Raw genomic sequence first — 19,182 nt, 5'->3', positions numbered from 1 at the left:
GTGACTGCATGTTAGCAACATCATAAACGTAGCGAAAAGATTTCCTGTGTTCACTATTTCTAGAGAAATGACAAAGACATTCTAAATAGAATGTGGGTAAATGTAACTTTTGGTGATAGTGTTAAAGGGGTGATATCAGATCGGTCACGTGTTAAAGACCTCACTCGATATTCCTTTCGTGGAAATGAAAATCGGGCGAGGTGTACAACAGGCACTCGATCTGTTATTGCCCATCTTACTTTATCATCAAAAGTTAAAATTGCCCCCAATGTGTTTATGATATTGATATTTTCTGACTGTTCCACCATCTCTTTGCAATCAGAAGGAAATACAACAGCAGTATAATCATCCAGTGAAGTACAAACTAAGCATGCAGTTGCGAGCAGGTGTCGAGCTCTATCTCCAATCACTAGCTCTCCCCATAGTAGCCTGAACACCAGTGTAATTTGATGCTGCTCACTCACATCCCACAAACGATGCCAATGAAGCTATTCTTAAATTGGCAATATAATGCAGCTTAAAGTCATTGGAACCAATGACGTAAGGAAGAACAGGATAGAGGCCTTACAAGGGGAGTGCGAGAAGTTAGGTGTTAGATTCCAGGTGGCCATTTCAGGATTATTCCTTGTGCCGTGCGCTTGGCCAGGTGAGGAGAAGTGTATCAGACACATCACTGCACGTATGCTAGACAGATGCTGAAGGGGTGGTTCTCGATTTCTATGCCGTTGGGATGAGTTGTGAGGCAGAAGGAAGCCCTACACACACACGATGAGTTCACCTTAACCAAACTCCCCACTGAAAGGATAAATAGAGCAATGGAGGAGGAATTAAACATAAGCTGGAGGAGGGCAAGAATAAGTATAGGGATGGGGCACAGCAATCCAAAGAGTAAGCTTGAGGTGTATGGAGAGATGTACATTAGAAAATAGAGGAGAGCATTTAAGGAGAAATGTAGTAAAGGGAAAAACATAGAAGGAAGCGGAGGCAGGGAAGCCAGGTCTCATCTAACCATGATAGATTTTTGGATACTAAGGGAACCAAGGGATATGGGAATAGTGCGGGAAGGTGGAGTTGAGGTAGAAGATCAGCCATGATCTTATTGAATGGCGGAGCAGGCTCGAAGGGCCGAATAGCCTACTCCTGCTCCTAGTTCTTATGTTCTTAAGTTCTATGTTCTAACATTTCAAGGTATATGTGGAGGGACCTGTGAACTGCAGCCCAAGTATGTTTCGGGTGCAGCCAACGCCTCAGGTGTCATTCCACCTCCATTTAATGGCCCATCTGACGCAGCCAGCACATCTGTAAATGGGCAAGGAGCGCACATGTGTATCGCTTTACAGAAGAAGAGCAATGGCAGCAATACCCTCCAAAATGCAAAAAAGGCAGAATTCCCAGCAAAAATAACTAATGCATGGGGCAAAATGCAACAATGTTTACCAGAAGATGCAAAAAAAGAATTCTGCATATAACACCAATATCTACCTACCTTTAAGAGGCTTGCTTGAACAGGACAGACCCCAGGATCCCCGAAGCACCCATTTCAACTGGGCAAGCAATACGCTGTGGGCAGTCCCTCACCACCAGTTCAAAGTTCGGGCGAGGGGCCTAATATAAATAAATATACAATTAAAGTGAGGGACGCGCATGCTGGAAGCGCAGCCTCATTTTTTGGCCCTGAAATTGCCTGTTAATTGCCTGGGTGCACAGCAAATCGGGTATGTACAGGCAGGGACTCCATTTCCCAAACCTCTTCCCCTTCCCCGCAAGCACTGCCTGCAAGGCTCTGAACCCTTTGTGGATTGTCGGAAAATTTACTTTGGAACGTTTTACCACAGGCGACTACTGAGACAGAAGCATTATCATTCATGAAGGAAGTGGAAAAGTATTTGAAAAGGAAGAATATAAAAGGATATGGAGAAAAGTCAAGGAAATGGGATTAGAGTGGGTATCTCCAGATGAAGAGCTAACACTGGCACAAACATGGTGGGCCTAATAGTCTCCTTGTGTGCTGTAAATTCTATAACCTTCATAGAAATGAAACAGCCGTTGATAATTCAAAGCAGCCCGCTCTTTGCTCCTGACCCAGCTATAACTGATCACAAACGGAAAGGAAATCAAGTGTTCTGCAGTAACAGCACTGTTGTTTTATACTACACGCCACCCGTCAATAAAAATACTGCAATGACTGGACACCAAGGGGGAAACATTCGGTACCTTAGTGCCTCCCATTAGCACCAGCAGATGGCGCTAACGGGGCGCTAGATCATTATCACCAGGGCGAGGTGAATCCAGCGCCGCACGCCAAATCCCGCTCGCCCCCCCCACACACAGCACCGCCAGTAACAGCTATCGCTGGGAGCCTCAACGCCAGGTGGATCGTGATGTCAGTGAGTGTGCAACGCTCACTGACCGCCCGATCTGCGAAATTAATTGTCACCACCTACCTTAGTGCCTGGAGTAAACAGCGACAGGGAGAGCTGGCGTGAAGCACCAGGAAACCGGCTCCAGGGACGTTATTTAAAGGGATCATCAGTAATGACTCACAGTTGTCAGATTAGTGGAGTTTCAGTGCTTTCTTGGCAGTTTCACATAGTCCAACAGTTTCATTCAGTACTTTCAAGGTTATTTTGTATCAGGAGTGTTGTGGCAAATAAAAAGTAGCTACATTTATTCTTAAAAAAATCAAACTGCTACACTTGGTTACATTAATGGACACTGTAATGGCAGTCGACCTCACCCTCCAGGATCTACGGCGGAGGGAGCAGAGGTAGCAAGAAAGATTGGAACATGTGCCCAGAGGGAGAAGGAGGGCCATCAGGGCTCTCAATAGGAGGTCTTACCGTCCGAGGGTATTCTGAGAGCACTTCTCCTACCTCCAATTAAACGAGAAGCAGTGTATTAGAAAGCTCCGCTTCACCAAGGGTGTGGTCACAGAGCTCTGCCACCTCCTGCAACCAGACCTCCAGCCTCAGATCAGGGCGACCACAGCTCTCTCAGTGGCAGTCAAGGTCACCGTTATCCTCAATTTCTTTGCCAGCGGATCCTTCCAGTCTGCAACAGGAGACATAGCTAACATCTCGCAGTTCGCCATCCATCACTGCATCCAGGAGGTCACAAAGGCTCTCTACAGTGGGAGAAGGGACTACATTTTCTTCTCCAACACCAGAGAGAAGCAGGACAAGCATGCATGTGGCTTTGCCAGGATAGCAGGATTCCTCATGGTGCAGGGCGCCATTGACTGCACCCAGATGGCTTTGCGGGCACTGCATAACAATCCTGACATCTTCCGTAACCGCAAAGGCTACCACTCACTTAATGTGCAGTTGGTGTGCGACCACACACGGCGAATTCTCAATGTCAATGCCCACAATACCTTCATTGTGCGCCAGACCGGTGTGCCAGCACTCATCCAGCCACCCTCAGCAACCCCAACCCTCCTGCCCAGCACTCATATAATGAGAGCCATGCTGCCACCAAGAACATCATCGAGCAGACCATCGGTCTGGAGGACGAAGAGGAAGACGAGGAGGAACAGGAGCGAGGGAGGAGGCAGCCACTCAATCGGCTTTCCGGAAGGGCGGTCCATGATCGCCTCATCAGACTGCAGTTCGAATGAATGAAACCCCAGATCCCTGTTGTTCACCACATCCCCATCATTCCATCCCTGTCGCAGGCCATATCACAAAGATGAAATGAGACACACCACAAAAGAATGGTAAGTGAATTAATACATTTATCAAAAATCAGTGAACATATATTTACAACAAAAATATTAACTATTCACCATTGTGCAACCCCTTAGTGCCTCTCGTTACTGTGCCTTTACCTACTCTAGTGCTCCTACGAAGTGTTGGCCCAGTGGCTGCAGCAGGGCTGGTGGAAGGCTGCTGAGTGTCCATGCGGGAGACTTCAGCTGGCCTTGCAGGATGCCCTTGACCAGCTCTGGGCCTGGAAGGCCCGGCTGTAGACTGCACCACCTCAGCATGGGAAGCAACAGTCTGGGCTGGCTGGATGACAGGCAGCGACAAGGGCAACGGCGGAGTGCCAGTGGTGGGAGCAGGAATGCTGTCATCCTGAGAGAGGACAGCAGCTTCCTGCTCCACTGACCCACTGCCACTCCCCCAGGGCAGCACCTCAGCATCCCTAGAAATCTGTTGGAGCACAGATTGCTGGCCTGCTGTGACACTGTGAAAGCCCCGGTTGACAGTGGCAGACAAAGCCACAATGGCAGCAGTCAGAGCTTGTGTGGCATAAGCTGAGACTGCATGAGAGCAGTCTGAGATTGGATGCCACCAAGCACAGACTGCATTACAGCACTAAGACATTGCATCGCTTCCGCCTGTGCTGCAATGGAAGCTGCCACATCACCCATCATACGGGGCATCAGGTCTGGGTTGCCACGGTCTCTCTGGGGGTCTACCATCCTTTGCAGACTGGAAATGATGGGCTCCATGGTGTGCGTAGAGCCTTGTGTAATGTTGGAGGTGGACTTCTTCACGCTCCTTATCATTGCAGAGAGGCTCTCGGGCACATTTGCCATTGCACCTATCATCTCCGTGTGCATGCCCATCACCCTTCTTCTAAATGCCTCCCCATCGAGGTCCTCATCTGAGTTCTGTGCAGCAGAACTCGTGCGCAAACTTGCCCTCCGGGGAGCTGGCCCCCAAGCTACCCTTTCCCCGTGGCCTTGCTGCAGCCCACTCGTCCCTGGTGCCTCACCCTGTGCAGATCCGGTTACTATACTAGCCTCTAAAGAACGCGTAGTGCCAATATCTGAGCTGGTGCCTGCGGGTGAGACATGCAGTGACGCGGTGTGTTCTTCCTCCTCCTCTTCTCCCGCCTCACTCTCAACGGTGCCCTCAGGGACAGGCTGCTCAGGTGCTTGCTGATTATCTGAAAGCATAAAGGCACAAAAGTCAGGTTAAGGTGAGGGGAGGGGGGCAGGAAGGGAGAAAGGCATGCATACAGCATGATTAGCTGGAAAGTGCGAAACGCTTGTGGAGTGAGTGGGAAGTGGGATGTGAGAAGAAGGAGTAGGGATGAACATACCGTTGTTATCCCCAAGAGGGTCAACGTCACCAGTGGCCACGGCGCCCACCACCTGGCGCCCAATAATCTGCAGCACTCTATTCTCCAGCGCAGACAGTGGTTGGGTGTTGGTTTGTCCCCTGCCTATGTGCTCCTGCTCCTTCCTCTTGTGAGCCACCTTGGCCTGCAAGAGAAAGGAAAGCGTGTGAGTGAGTGTGGAGCAATGTGTTAAGGTGATGTGCCTCCCATAGTTAAATAGCTGTCATTGTGTGCAAGGTGTGAAATGTGGGTGTGAGTGTTGGTAGGTAGAGATTGTTGGTGGGTGAGTGTTGGGGGTCTGGTGCTTTGAGCAGTGTGTGAAGATTGTGGTACAGATGGTGGTATGAAGCATTTGTTAAAGCATTCACTCACCCTAACCACCTGAGTGAGGTAGTTAAATTTCTTCCTGCACTGTGTGTGGGTCCTGGGGACTACAGTGCTGCCCGAAATGTGCTGCGCTATATCCCTCCACATGGTGCGGAAGATTTGCGGCAAGGGCCTCCTGCCACTTGTTGGGTAGAGCACCGCCCTCCGTCTCCACAACGAACACCAACGCCTCCAATGCTTGGTCGCAGAATCTGTGGGCTCTCTCCCTGGGGTGTGGATCTGCCATGAGTACAACTGCTTCAGTCCTCCGGCTCCTTCTCATTGTCCTGCTGCTGCTAGATGAGGCAACTGCACAGCCAGCAATGCTGAGAATGAGGTTCTGCAGCATCAATGAACCTCCCCTTTAAGTACTGAAAAAGGCCTGTGGCAATCATGACTTGCGATTAGACTGCACCTGATATTGGTCCACCCTTTGAGTGTAATGCCAATGAGCTTGGGCTTTAAGACTTGAATTGGGACTCCAATTATTTTTTTCAGCAGTGAGCACAAATTTTGCGTGCATTCTAAAGCATTAGCGCCTGGAGCTAATTCTCCAACTTTTCTAATGATACCGCCCATTCCTGGGCTATAATGAATTTCTAGCCCCAACTTCCTTAACTCTCCGATGAGCAGTGCCTCATAATGGTTATTCCAAAACTCATTTATGATACACCAAGCTCCAACTAATATAAAATAGCACACTTACTTTAGTCAGCATAATATCCTGAGGTTATCATCTAACAATACTTTGAGCACATAAATACTATTTGATTTATTGCATTGTAAAATGCTGTTGAAATGTTTGTGCTGTTTTAAATCACCAACTGAGGTAACTTATAAAGGCACAGGGGCAGATGAATAATGTGCAACTCATAAACCATTAATTCATTGCAGTGGACATGACGCAATGTAAGATACTTACAACAACGGTCTGGTTACAGTGTCGAGCACAGCCGGAGCTCCTACTGTAGATAACACCATCAATTGATCTATCATGCACACAATTTTGTTCATACGTTTCCTGCAGATACAAAAGGTTTGCTATCAATAAAGTTACAGTACAAATCATGCACCTCTCATAATGACACATAAATATTGGATACGCAAAGGTGATTTGTAACATATAAATCCTGAGGGAACATAATCACTCAGTCATCATGTAACATCGCAAATTATTTATGTTCATTAGGTTCACAAATGATATATTATAATTACATGTGCTTTTTATACTATAATGGCACTTTATTGCCATTTTTAACATTTATTTTCTATAACTTCTAATGGGGTAAAATTGCGGTGTGTTATTAGTGCATTTATATGAAATTCTTCTGTCAGACATTAATCTGATTATTCTAACACCTTTGTTAAAATGGCGAACAAAGAAATTCACAATAATATATTTCATCACTTGGAACGATTTCACCCCATATGAGCATAAGAAGGGAAAAAAGTGCGGAAGCTCACTTTAAAAAGATGGAACAGTTCTCTATAGTAGTCACGTGATGCAGTTTCTTGATGGGACTGAAGAGGAAAAGCTGCCATTTTGTTTGTTTCTTTTGGAAGTGTCATTATATTTTAAGTTTCTTTTCCTTCTTTAATCTTAGTCACACAGTAGCCTTGACCAGTTGAGTGTGCTGCCCTTACCACCTCCCCAGTGCCACTTTAAAACCAACAGATAGAAGTTACAGGAAAGTAGCTCACTCTGTTGTGCCAGCTTTCCCTCCCCATTACCTGCCATTGATAAAGTCATTGGGCCTCTCCACAACATCATAGCTGACATTGGCAATGCATGTGGAGGCTTATGGGTACAAACCAAGTCCTGCCGCTCTGCAGGCATCAGAATGGGCTTCAGTGCACTCAACCACTGCAGTGACTTTATTTGAGATATTTTAATGTGCCTACTGTAGCTAAGTGGCATTTGTGGTACAAGTCTCTGTCTCTGGTGTGCAGGTTGTAAGCCTTGCCAGAAAATTAGCTCTCGCATTGAGCAGGCCATTCTCATTAAGTCAGCTAGGCTGCATTACTTTAGACTCCACTGAGTCCAACAGTAAAAGAAAACGGGCCTAGACTTTTGTACTGTAGGCAAACACAGTAGCCAATTTACATACAGCAAGATCCCACAATTAGCAATCATATAATTGCCAGGGTAATCTGCTTTAGTGATGTTGGTTGAGAGATAAACTTTTGGGCAGGACACTGGGAGAATTCTCTTGCTCTTCTTTGAAAAGTGCCATGGGACTTTTTATGTCCACCTGAGAGGGTAGATGGGGCCTCGGTTTAATGTCTGATTAAAAAGACGGCACTCCCAATGGTGCGGCACTCCCTCAGTACTGCCTTAAAGTGTCAGTCTAGATTATGTACTCAAGCCTCTGGAATGGTGCTTGAACCCAGGACCTTCTGACTCAGAGGCAAAAGTGCCACCGTTGAGTCAAGAAACTTAAAAATGTAACTGAAGGGAGGTTGCTATCCTTACAGAGTAGAGCTGGTAGAGGAACATTACTGTCAACCTTTCTCAACAAGCGTGTTGATTTAGTCTTCTCAGTGCGAAATATAATACCCATAACACCCAATTTCCAATTTGTTTCTGCCTCTGATGATTTGGTCACTAGTTCTCTTTCAGATGATCAATCTGCAGAGGGTTGTATTATCAACAGAAAGAACATTACATTTAATGGCATCTAACAGATTAATGTTGAATATGAGAAATATGGTGTGATCAAGCTTGCTTACTTGAGGGGCACCTGCATGTGCTGTGATAAGGTCCTTTAATTATGACCCAGTTATATTCTCTAAGAAAGTCATATATCCAAGCTTTGCAGCTCACCAGATATGCCACGTTGTTTTGGCTTCTCAATGAGGCTAGGATGCCATACTCTAATGACGTTTCTAGAAGCGTAGAATGCTATTGTTCTGGGCATCCAGAAAATCACTCCATTCGGGCTTGTGGCATTGAGATTGTCACTATTCAATCAGTTTAGTCTGAGGCCGAATTAGCTATCAGACAGTCGGGTACTGTGACTGTGGTTAAAAGGGTTAAGTTACAAGGAGCAATTACACAAATTAGGGTTGTATTCCCTAGAATTCAGAAGGATAAGGGGTGATCTGATCGAAGTTTTCAAGATATTAAGGGGAACAGATAGGGTAGATAGAGAGAAGCTATTTCCGCTGGTTGGGGAGTCTAGGACTAGGGGGCATCGCCTAAAAATTAGAGCCAGGTCTTTTAGGAGTGACATTAGGAAACACTTCTACACACAAAGGGTGGTAGAAGTTTGGAACTCCCTTCTTCAAACGGCAATTGATGCTAGATCAATTCTTAATTTTAAATCTGAGATTGATAGCTTTTTGTTAACTAAAGGTATTAAGGGATATGGGTCAAAGGTGGGTATATGGAGTTAGGTCGCAGATCAGTCATGATCTCATTGAATGGCGGAACAGGCTCGAGGGGCTCAATGGCCTACTCCTGTTCCTATGTTCCTGTGTGCGCATGAGGATTTACCCATTTGACATTAGAAACATTGGCCTGAATTTGATTTTTGACCTGTGCTGTGTTAGTTAACCTCAAGCACAGCAGCAGTGGAGGTGCTACAACTGGCCTCATTGGTGCTGGGGTGGGGATTAGAATGATTAGTTAGAGTTCCCAGTCCTGATCACTATCGAGTGAGTCAGCATGTTCAGGAAAGGAGGAGAGGAGGGTACTGGATAAAACAAATTGGCTCGTAGTTATCAGAATATTTTAAAACACACGTATTGAAGACTTTCTAAAGGGAAGATTTGCAGGGCTATGGAGAAAGAGCAGGGGAGTGGGGCTAATTGGATAGCTCTTTCAAATAGCCTGCACAGGCACGATGGGCTAAATGACCTCCTTCTGTGCTGTATGATTCTAAATCCTAAACAACACTATATAATACAAGCAATAATATGTACCAATTAAAAATATTAATACAAAAGTTGAAAGAAAACAAACCAAAAATTCAGCATATAACTTATTCAATGAACAGTCGTCGGTGAACTTAAGGCTGAGATTCAACCATGACATTCATAAAGTGCTTGAGTTTCTCTTGTGGTTTGTGACTTACTCAGAAGAACTACTCAAGTAAATTACAACTATAACTCACTGACCGCTGTTATCCTATATGGACTGTGTGTCAGAATAACTGAAATATTCAGGTTTACCATTGGCGTGCTTCCATCTGGGCAATGGCTTTCATTCAGCGAGGAACAGTCTCCACAGGGAGCCTAAAGAACATAGAGGATTAGAGCAGCAACGTTATTTGGAGGCCAATGATAACATGCAGGTTTTACTTTATAGGGTAGATTTTGTGATGCTCCACACCATCGGCAGCCAGTGCACATTGGAAAGTTGTGGGCATCCTGGCCCGTGGTAGCGGGACTGGCAGATCCACTGGGGTAAAAAAAATTGTTATGGCCAGTTTTCGGAACGCATAACTGACGGCGCACTTCCAGCACATGCCTGAGGTTCGCCCGAAGCACTCCAGACAGCTTGCCTCGCCGGCAGCGGCCCTCAGTTAAGTCCTGGAAGGTGGGGTCGGGGGGAAAGAGGAACGGCAAAGGGCGCAGTCACAGGCCAGCACCAGCCCTCGGGAGGGGTGGGGGGCTGGGGGGGGGGCGGGCGCTGTGGAGCTGGGAGGAGCATTCTTGCTCCTGGGATATATATCAGACATACGTGAGCATGGTTCCAGACTAAGAAATCCAAACTAGACTGGTTTAATCATACTGGGCCCAAAATCACATTTTGTTTCAAATTTTCAGATGTATGTTTTTCTCAATTTTGTTTTAATTTGATGCATTGGTTCAGTATCCTATCCAGGTAGAGAACAAGAAACAATCCCATGGGTCTTGCACTTCAGTCACATGGGTTGAGTCTGTAAAACGTAGATAAAGGCAATACTTCAAACATTTTAATAATCCTGGATACTTTGCTTGATATTCCCATTAAAAAATAAACACACCTAAACCTATTGCATTAACAAACCCTTCAAGCAAAACCAATGATAGCATACTGTATAAAACATTCAAGTTAATGTAACAATTATAATGTTACTTGGCTTTACCTTTATTATGCGATAGTGAATTTCGTCACATCTTTTTGGCAAGATGGGGATTATTGAAGGAGGAATAAGGATTCCGTTCAAAGTGTGAATGATGCCATTAGAGGCAACAATATCCCTTTTATATAAAGGAACTCCTGTGCCACCCAACAGAATCTGGCCCTGTGAAAAGACACAGAAGAGAATTTTATTCAGTCAAATTCATGCTGCATTTAGGATGACATTACTTAGAAATACTTTCTAGATTTTTGCCCAACTGATGATGTTGTACCAGAATTTTTCAAAAGAAGTATTTTTGTGCCTCAATTGCCTCAAATTTTATTTTGTTCAGTTCAAAATTTTTCTCATTAAATTTTTAAACTCCAGAAATAATATTTGACATTGTTCTGAGGATTTATAAGAATTAAGAATAATAAAATGCAATCTCACTTTATTCAGTGATTGACTGATCCTGTCTGTCTGGGGAGTGGATTCACTGATCCTGTCTGTCTGGGGAGTGGATTCACTGATCCTGTCTGTCTGGGAAGTGGATTCACTGATCCTGTCTGTCTGGGAAGTGGATTCACTGATCCTGTCTGTCTGGGGAGTGGATTCACTGATCCTGTCTGTCTGGGGAGTAGATTCACTGATCCTGTCTGTCTGGGAAGTGGATTCACTGATCCTGTCTGTCTGGGGAGTGGATTCACTGATCCTGTCTGTCTGGGGAGTGGATTCACTGATCCTGTCTGTCTGGGGAGTGGATTCACTGATCCTGTCTGTCTGGGAAGTGGATTCACCGATCCTGTCTGTCTGGGGAGTGGATTCACTGATCCTGTCTGTCTGGGGAGTGGATTCACTGATCCTGTCTGTCTGGGGAGTGGATTCACCAATCCTGTCTGTCTGGGAAGTGGATTCACTGATCCTGTCTCTCTGGGAAGTGGATTCACTGATCCTGTCTGTCTGGGGTGTGGATTCACTGATCCTGTCTGTCTGGGGAGTGGATTCACTGATCCTGTCTGTCTGGGGAGTGGATTCACTGATCCTGTCTATGCTGGGGAGTGGATTCACTGATCCAGTCAGTCTGAGGAGTGGATTCACTGATCCTGTCTGTCCGGGGAGTGGATTCACTGATCCTGTCTGCCGGGGGTGGGATTCACTGATCCTGTCTGTCTGGGGAGTGGATTCATTGATCGTGTCTGTCTGGGGAGTGGAGTCACTGATCCTGTCTGTCTGGGGAGTGGATTCACTGATCCTGTCTGTCTGGGGAGAGGATTCACTGATCCTGTCTGTGCTGGGGAGTGGATTCACTGATCCTGTCTGTCTGGGGAGTGGATTCACTGATCCTGTCTGTCTGGGGAGTGGATTCACTGATCCTGTCTGTGTTGGGGACTGGATTCACTGATCCTGTCTGTCTGGGGAGTGGATTCACTGAACCTGTCTGTCTGAGGAGTGGATTCACTGATCCTGTCTGTCTGGGGAGTGGATTCACTGATCCTTTCTGTCTGGGGAGTGGATTCACTGATCCTGTCTGTCTGGGGAGTGGATTCACTGATCCTGTCTGCCTGGGGAGTGGATTCACTGATCCTGTCAGTCTGGGGAGTGGATTCACTGATCCTGTCTGTCTGGGGATTGGATTCACTGAACCTGTCTGTCTGGGGATTGGATTCACTGATCCTGTCTGTCTGGGGAGTGGATTCACTGATCCTGTCTGTGTTGGGGAGTGGATTCACTGAACCTGTCTGTCTGGGGAGTGGATTCACTGAACCTGTCTGTCTGGGGAGTGGATTCACAGATCCTGTCTGTCTGGGGAGTGGATTCACTGATCCTGTCTGTCTGGGGAGTGGATTCACAGATCCTGTCTGTCTGGGGAGTGGATTCACTGATCCTGTCTGTCTGGGGAGTGGATTCATTGATCCTGTCTGTCTGGGGAGTGGATTCACTGATCCTGTCTGTCTGGGGAGTGGATTCACAGATCCTGTCTGTCTGGGGTGTGGATTCACTGATCCTGTCTGTCTGGGGAGTGAATTCACTGATCCTGTCTGTGTTGGGGAGTGGATTCACTGAACCTGTCTGTCTGGGGAGTGGATTCACTGATCCGGTCTGTCTGGGGAGTGGATTCACTGATCCTGTCTGTCTGGGGTGTGGATTCACTGATCCTCTCTGTGTTGGAGAGTGGATTCACCGATCCTGTCTGTCTGGGGATTGGATTCACTGATCCTGCCTGTCTGGGGAGTGGATTCACTGAACCTGTCTGTCTGGGGAGTGGATTCACTGATCCTGTCTGTCTCGGGAGTGGATTCTCTGATCCTGTCTGTCTGGGGAGTGGATTCACTGATCCTGTCTGTCTGGGGAGTAGATTCACTGATCCTGTCTGTCTGGGGAGTGGATTCACTGGTCCTGTCTGTCTGGGAAGTGGATTCACTGATCCTGTCTGTCTGGGGAGAGGATTCACTGAGCCTGTCTGTCTGGGGAGTGGATTCACTGATCCTGTCTGTCTGGGGAGTGGGTTCACTGATCCTGTCTGTCTGGGGAGTGCATTCACTGATCCTGTCTGTCTGGGGAGTGGATTCACTGATCCTGTCTGTCTGGGGAGTGGATTCACCGATCCTGTCTGTATGGGGAGTGGATTCATTGATCCTGTCTGTCTGGGGAGTGGATTCACTGTTCCTGTCTGTCTGGGGTGTGGATTCACTGATCCTGTCTGTCTGGGGAGTGGATTCACTGATCCTGTCTGTCTGGGGAGTGGATTCACTGATCCTGTCTGACTGGGGTGTGGATTCACTGTTCCAGTCTGTCTGGGGTGTGGATTTACTGATCCTGTCTGTCTGAGGAGTGGATTCACTGATCCTGTCTGTCTGGGGAGTGGATTCACTGCACCTGTCTGTCTGGGGAGTGGATTCACTGCACTGGTCTGTCTGGGGAGTGGATTCACTGATCCTGTCTATGCTAGGGAGTGGATTCACTGATCCTGTCTGTCTGGGGAGTGGATTCACTGATCCTGTCTATCTGGGGAGTGGATTCACTGATCTTGTCTGTCTGGGGAGTGGATTCACTGATCCTGTCTGTCTGAGGAGTGGATTCACTGATCTTGTCTGTCTGGGGAGTGGATTCATTGATCCTGTCTGTGCTGGGGAGTGGATTCACTGATCCTGTCTGTCTGGGGAGTGGATTCATTGATCCTGTCTGTCTGGGGAGTGGATTCACTGATCCTGTCTGTCTGAGGAGTCGATTCACTGTTCCAGTCTGTCTGGGGGTGTAGATTCTCTGATCCTGTCTGTCTGGGGAGTGGATTCACTGATCCTGTCTGTGCTGGGGAGTGGATTCACTGATCCTGCCTGTGCTGGGGAGTGGATTCACTGATCCTGTCTGTCTGAGGAGTGGATTCACTGATCCTGTCTGTCTGGGGAGTGGATTCACTGATCCTGTCTGTCTGGGGAGTGGATTCACAGATCCTGTCTGTCTGCGGAGTGGATTCACTGATCCTGTCTGTCTGGGGAGTGGATTCACAGATCCTGTCTGTCTGGGGAGTGGATTCACTGATCCTGTCTGTCTGGGGAGTGGATTTATTGATCCTGTCTGTCTGGGGAGTGGATTCACTGATCCTGTCTGTCTGGGGAGTGGATTCACAGATCCTGTCTGTCTGGGGATTGGATTCACTGATCCTGTCTGTCTGGGGAGTGGATTCACTGATCCTGTCTGTGTTGGGGAGTGGATTCACTGAACCTGTCTGTCTGGGGAGTGGATTCACTGATCCTCTCTGTCTGGGAAGTGGATTCACTGATCCTGTCTGTCTGGGGTGTGGATTCACTGATCCTCCCTGTGTTGGGGAGTGGATTCACCGATCCTGTCTGTCTGGGGATTGGATTCACTGATCCTGTCTGTCTGGGGAGTGGATTCACTGAACCTGTCTGTCTGGGGAGTGGATTCACAGATCCTGTCTGTCTGGGGAGTGGATTCACTGATCCTGTCTGTCTGGGGAGTGGATTCACTGATCCTGTCTGTCTCGGGAGTGGATTCTCTGATCCTGTCTGTCTGGGGAATCGATTCACTGATCCTGTCTGTCTGGGGAGTGGATTCACTGATCCTGTCTGTCTGGGGAGTGGATTCACTGATCCTGTCTGTCTGGGGAGAGGATTCACTGAGCCTGTCTGTCTGGGGAGTGGATTCACTGATCCTGTCTGTCTGGGGAGTGGGTTCACTGATCCTGTCTGTCTGGGGAGTGGATTCACTGATCCTGTCTGTCTGGGGAGTGGATTCACTGATACTGTCTGTCTGGGGAGTGGATTCACCGATCGTGTCTGTCTGGGGAGTGGATTCATTGATCCTGTCTGTCTGGGGAGTGGATTCACTGTTCCTGTCTGTCTGGGGTGTGGATTCACTGATCCTGTCTGTCTGGGGAGTGGATTCAATGATCCTGTCTGTCTGGGGAGTGCATTCACTGATCCTGTCTGTCTGGGGTGTGGATTCACTGTTCCAGTCTGTCTGGGGTGCGGATTTACTGATCCTGTCTGTCTGAGGAGTGGATTCACTGATCCTGTCTGTCTGGGGAGTGGATTCACTGCACCTGTCTGTCTGGGGAGTGGATTCACTGCACCTGTCTGTCTGGGGAGTGGATTCACTGATCCTGTCCATGCTGGGGAGTAGATTCACTGATCCTGTCTGTCTGGGGAGTGGATTCACTGATCCTGTCTATCTGGGGCGTGGATTCACTGATCTTGTCTGTCTGGGGAGTGGATTCACTGATCCTGTCTGTCTGAGGAGTCAATTCACTGTTCCAGTCTGTCTGGGGTGTGGATTCACTGATCCTGTCTGTCTGGGGAGTGGATTCACTGATGCTGTCTGTGCTGGGGAGTGGATTCACTGATCCTGCCTGTGCTGGGGAGTGGATTCACTGATCCTGTCTGTCTGAGGAGTGGATTCACTGATCCTGTCTGTCTGGGGATTGGATTCACTGAACCTGTCTGTCTGGGGATTGGACTCACTGATCCTGTCTGTCTGGGGAGTGGATTCACTGCACCTGTCTGTCTGGGGAGTGGATTCACCGATCCTGTCTGTCTGGGGAGTGGATTCACTGATCTTGTCTATCTGGGGAGTGGATTCACTGATCTTGTCTGTCTGGGGAGTGGATTCACTGATCCTGTCTGTCTGAGGAGTGGATTCACTGATCCTGTCTGTCTGTGGAGTGGATTCACTGATCCTGTCTGTGCTGGGGAGTGGATTCACTGATCCTGCCTGTGCTGGGGAGTGGATTCACTGATCCTGTCTATCTGAGGAGTGGATTCACTGATCCTGTCAGTCTGGGGATTGGATTCACTGAACCTGTCTGTCTGGGGATTGGACTCACTGATCCTGTCTGTCTGGGGCGTGGATTCACTGATCCTGTCTGTGTTGGGGAGTGGATTCCCTGAACCTGTCTGTCTGGGGAGTGGATTCACTGATCCTGTCTGTCTGGGGAGTGGATTCACTGATCCTGTCTGTCTGGGGTGTGGATTCACTGATCCTCTCTGTGTTGGGGAGTGGATTCACCAATCCTATCTGTCTGGGGATTGGATTCACTGATCCTGTCTGTCTGGGGAGTGGATTCACTGATCCTGTCTGTCTGGGGTGTGGATTCACTGATCCTCTCTGTGTTGGGGAGTGGATTCACCAATCCTATCTGTCTGGGGATTGGATTCACTGATCCTGTCTGTCTGGGGAGTGGATTCACTGAACCTGTCTGTCTGGGGAGTGGATTCACAGATCCTGTCTGTCTGGGGAGTGGATTCACTGATCCTGTCTGTCTGGGGAGTGGATTCACTGATCCTGTCTGTCTCGGGAGTGGATTCTCTGATCCTGTCTGTCTGGGGAGTGGATTCACTGATCCTGTCTGTCTGGGGAGTGGATTCACTGATCCTGTCTGTCTGGGGAGTGGATTCACTGATCCTGTCTGTCTGGGGAGTGGATTCACTGATCCTGTCTGTCTGGGGAGTGGATTCATTGATCCTGTCTGTCTGGGGAGTGGATTCACTGATCCTGTCTGTGCTGGGGAGTGGATTCACTGATCCTGCCTGTGCTGGGGAGTGGATTCACTCATCCTGTCTGTCTGAGGAGTGGATTCACTGATCCTGTCTGTCTGGGGATTGGATTCACTGAACCTGTCTGTCTGGGGATTGGATTCACTGATCCTGTCTCTCTGGGGAGTGGATTCACTGATTCTGTCTGTGTTGAGGAGTGGATTCACTGAACCTGTCTGTCTGGGGAGTGGATTCACTGATCCTGTCTGTCTGGGGAGTGGATTCACAGATCCTGTCTGTCTGGGGAGTGGATTCACTGATCCTGTCTGTCTGGGGAGTGGATTCACAGATCCTGTCTGTCTGGGGAGTGGATTCACTGATCCTGTCTGTCTGGGGAGTGGATTCATTGATCCTGTCTGTCTGGGGAGTGGATTCACTGATCCTGTCTGTCTGGGGAGTGGATTCACAGATCCTGTCTGTCTGGGGATTGAATTCACTGATCCTGTCTGTCTGGGGCGTGGATTCACTGATCCTGTCTGTGTTGGGGAGTGGATTCCCTGAACCTGTCTGTCTGGGGAGTGGATTCACTGATCCTGTCTGTCTGGGGAGTGGATTCACTGATCCTGTCTGTCTGGGGTGTGGATTCACTGATCCTCTCTGTGTTGGGGAGTGGATTCACCGATCCTATCTGTCTGGGGATTGGATTCACTGATCCTGTCTGTCTGGGGAGTGGATTCACTGAACCTGTCTGTCTGGGGAGTGGATTCACAGATCCTGTCTGTCTGGGGAGTGGATTCACTGATCCTGTCTGTCTGGGGAGTGGATTCACTGATCCTGTCTGTCTCGGGAGTGGATTCTCTGATCCTGTCTGTCTGGGGAGTGGATTCACTGATCCTGTCTGTCTGGGGAGTGGATTCACTGATCCTGTCTGTCTGGGGAGTGGATTCACTGATCCTGTCTGTCTGGGGAGTGGATTCACTGATCCTGTCTGTCTGGGGTGTGGATTCACTGTTCCAGTCTGTCTGGGGTGTGGATTTACTGATCCTGTCTGTCTGAGGAGTGAATTCACTGATCCTGTCTGTCTGGGGAGTGGATTCACTGATCCTGTCTGTCTGGGGAGTGGATTCACTGATCCTGTCTGTGTTGGGGAGTGGATTCACTGAACCTGTCTGTCTGGGGAGTGGATTCACTGATCCTGTCTGTCTGGGAAGTGGATTCACTGATCCTGTCTGTCTGGGGTGTGGATTCACTGATCCTCCCTGTGTTGGGGAGTGGATTCACCGATCCTGTCTGTCTGGGGATTGGATTCACTGATCCTGTCTGACTGGGGAGTGGATTCACTGAACCTGTCTGTCTGGGGAGTGGATTCACAGATCCTGTCTGTCTGGGGAGTGGATTCACTGATCCTGTCTGTCTGGGGAGTGGATTCACTGATCCTGTCTGTCTCGGGAGTGGATTCTCTGATCCTGTCTGTCTGGGGAATCGATTCACTGATCCTGTCTGTCTGCGGAGTGGATTCACTGATCCTGTCTGTCTGGGGAGTGGATTCACTGATCCTGTCTGTCTGGGGAGAGGATTCACTGAGCCTGTCTGTCTGGGGAGTGGATTCACTGATCCTGTCTGTCTGGGGAGTGGGTTCACTGATCCTGTCTGTCTGGGGAGTGGATTCACTGATCCTGTCTGTCTGGGGAGTGGATTCACTGATCCTGTCTGTCTGGGGAGTGGATTCACCGATTGTGTCTGTCTGGGGAGTGGTTTCATTGATCCTGTCTGTCTGGGGAGTGGATACACTGTTCCTGTCTGTCTGGGGTGTGGATTCACTGATCCTGTCTGTCTGGGGAGTGGATTCACTGATCCTGTCTGTCTGGGGAGTGGATTCACTGATCCTGCCTGTCTGGGGTGTGGATTCACTGTTCCAGTCTGTCTGGGGTGCGGATTTACTGATCCTGTCTGTCTGAGGAGTGGATTCACTGATCCTGTCTGTCTGGGGAGTGGATTCACTGCACCTGTCTGTCTGGGGAGTGGATTCACTGCACCTGTCTGTCTGGGGAGTGGATTCACTGATCCTGTCTATGCTGGGGAGTAGATTCACTGATCCTGTCTGTCTGGGGAGTGGATTCACTGATCCTGTCTATCTGGGGCGTGGATTCACTGATCTTGTCTGTCTGGGGAGTGGATTCACTGATCTTGTCTGTCTGAGGAGTCGATTCACTGTTCCAGTCTGTCTGGGGTGTGGATTCGCTGATCCTGTCTGTCTGGGGAGTGGATTCACTGATGCTGTCTGTGCTGGGGAGTGGATTCACTGATCCTGCCTGTGCTGGGGAGTGGATTCACTGATCCTGTCTGTCTGAGGAGTGGATTCACTGATCCTGTCTGTCTGGGGATTGGATTCACAGATCCTGTCTGTCTGGGGAGTCGATTCACTGATCCTGTCTGTCTGGGGAGTGGATTCACAGATCCTGTCTGTCTGGGGAGTGGATTCACTGATCCTGTCTGTCTGGGGAGTGGATTCACTGATCCTGTCTGTCTGGGGAGTGGATTCACAGATCCTGTCTGTCTGGGGAGTGGATTCACTGATCCTGTCTGTCTGGGGAGTGGATTCATTGATCCTGTCTGTCTGGGGAGTGGATTCACTGATCCTGTCTGTCTGGGGAGTGGATTCACAGATCCTGTCTGTCTGGGGATTGGATTCACTGATCCTGTCTGTC

At 48.5% G+C, this 19,182-nt stretch overlaps 1 protein-coding gene across 1 annotated transcript in view; it reads right to left on the bottom strand.

The window, feature by feature from the left end:
* The window catches only part of stab1 (stabilin 1), a 298,755-nt gene that overhangs the window by 164,321 nt on the left and 115,252 nt on the right, over positions 1-19,182 (bottom strand). Inside the window, exons 18-20 of the mRNA XM_086001826.1 lie at positions 10,506-10,664; positions 9,607-9,669; positions 6,356-6,454 (exon numbers count right to left, since the gene is read on the bottom strand). Coding sequence (XP_085857952.1) covers positions 6,356-6,454; positions 9,607-9,669; positions 10,506-10,664 — 321 coding nt within the window. The remainder of the gene's footprint in view (positions 1-6,355; positions 6,455-9,606; positions 9,670-10,505; positions 10,665-19,182) is intronic.

This window comes from Somniosus microcephalus, chromosome 11 (genome assembly GCF_052327205.1).
Source record: "Somniosus microcephalus isolate GS21.2 chromosome 11, FLI_Smic_1.0, whole genome shotgun sequence".
NCBI classification, from domain to species: Eukaryota; Metazoa; Chordata; class Chondrichthyes; order Squaliformes; family Somniosidae; genus Somniosus; species Somniosus microcephalus.
The sequence above is the reverse complement of the archived record's forward strand: the minus strand, read 5'-3'. Positions and strand labels throughout refer to the sequence as shown.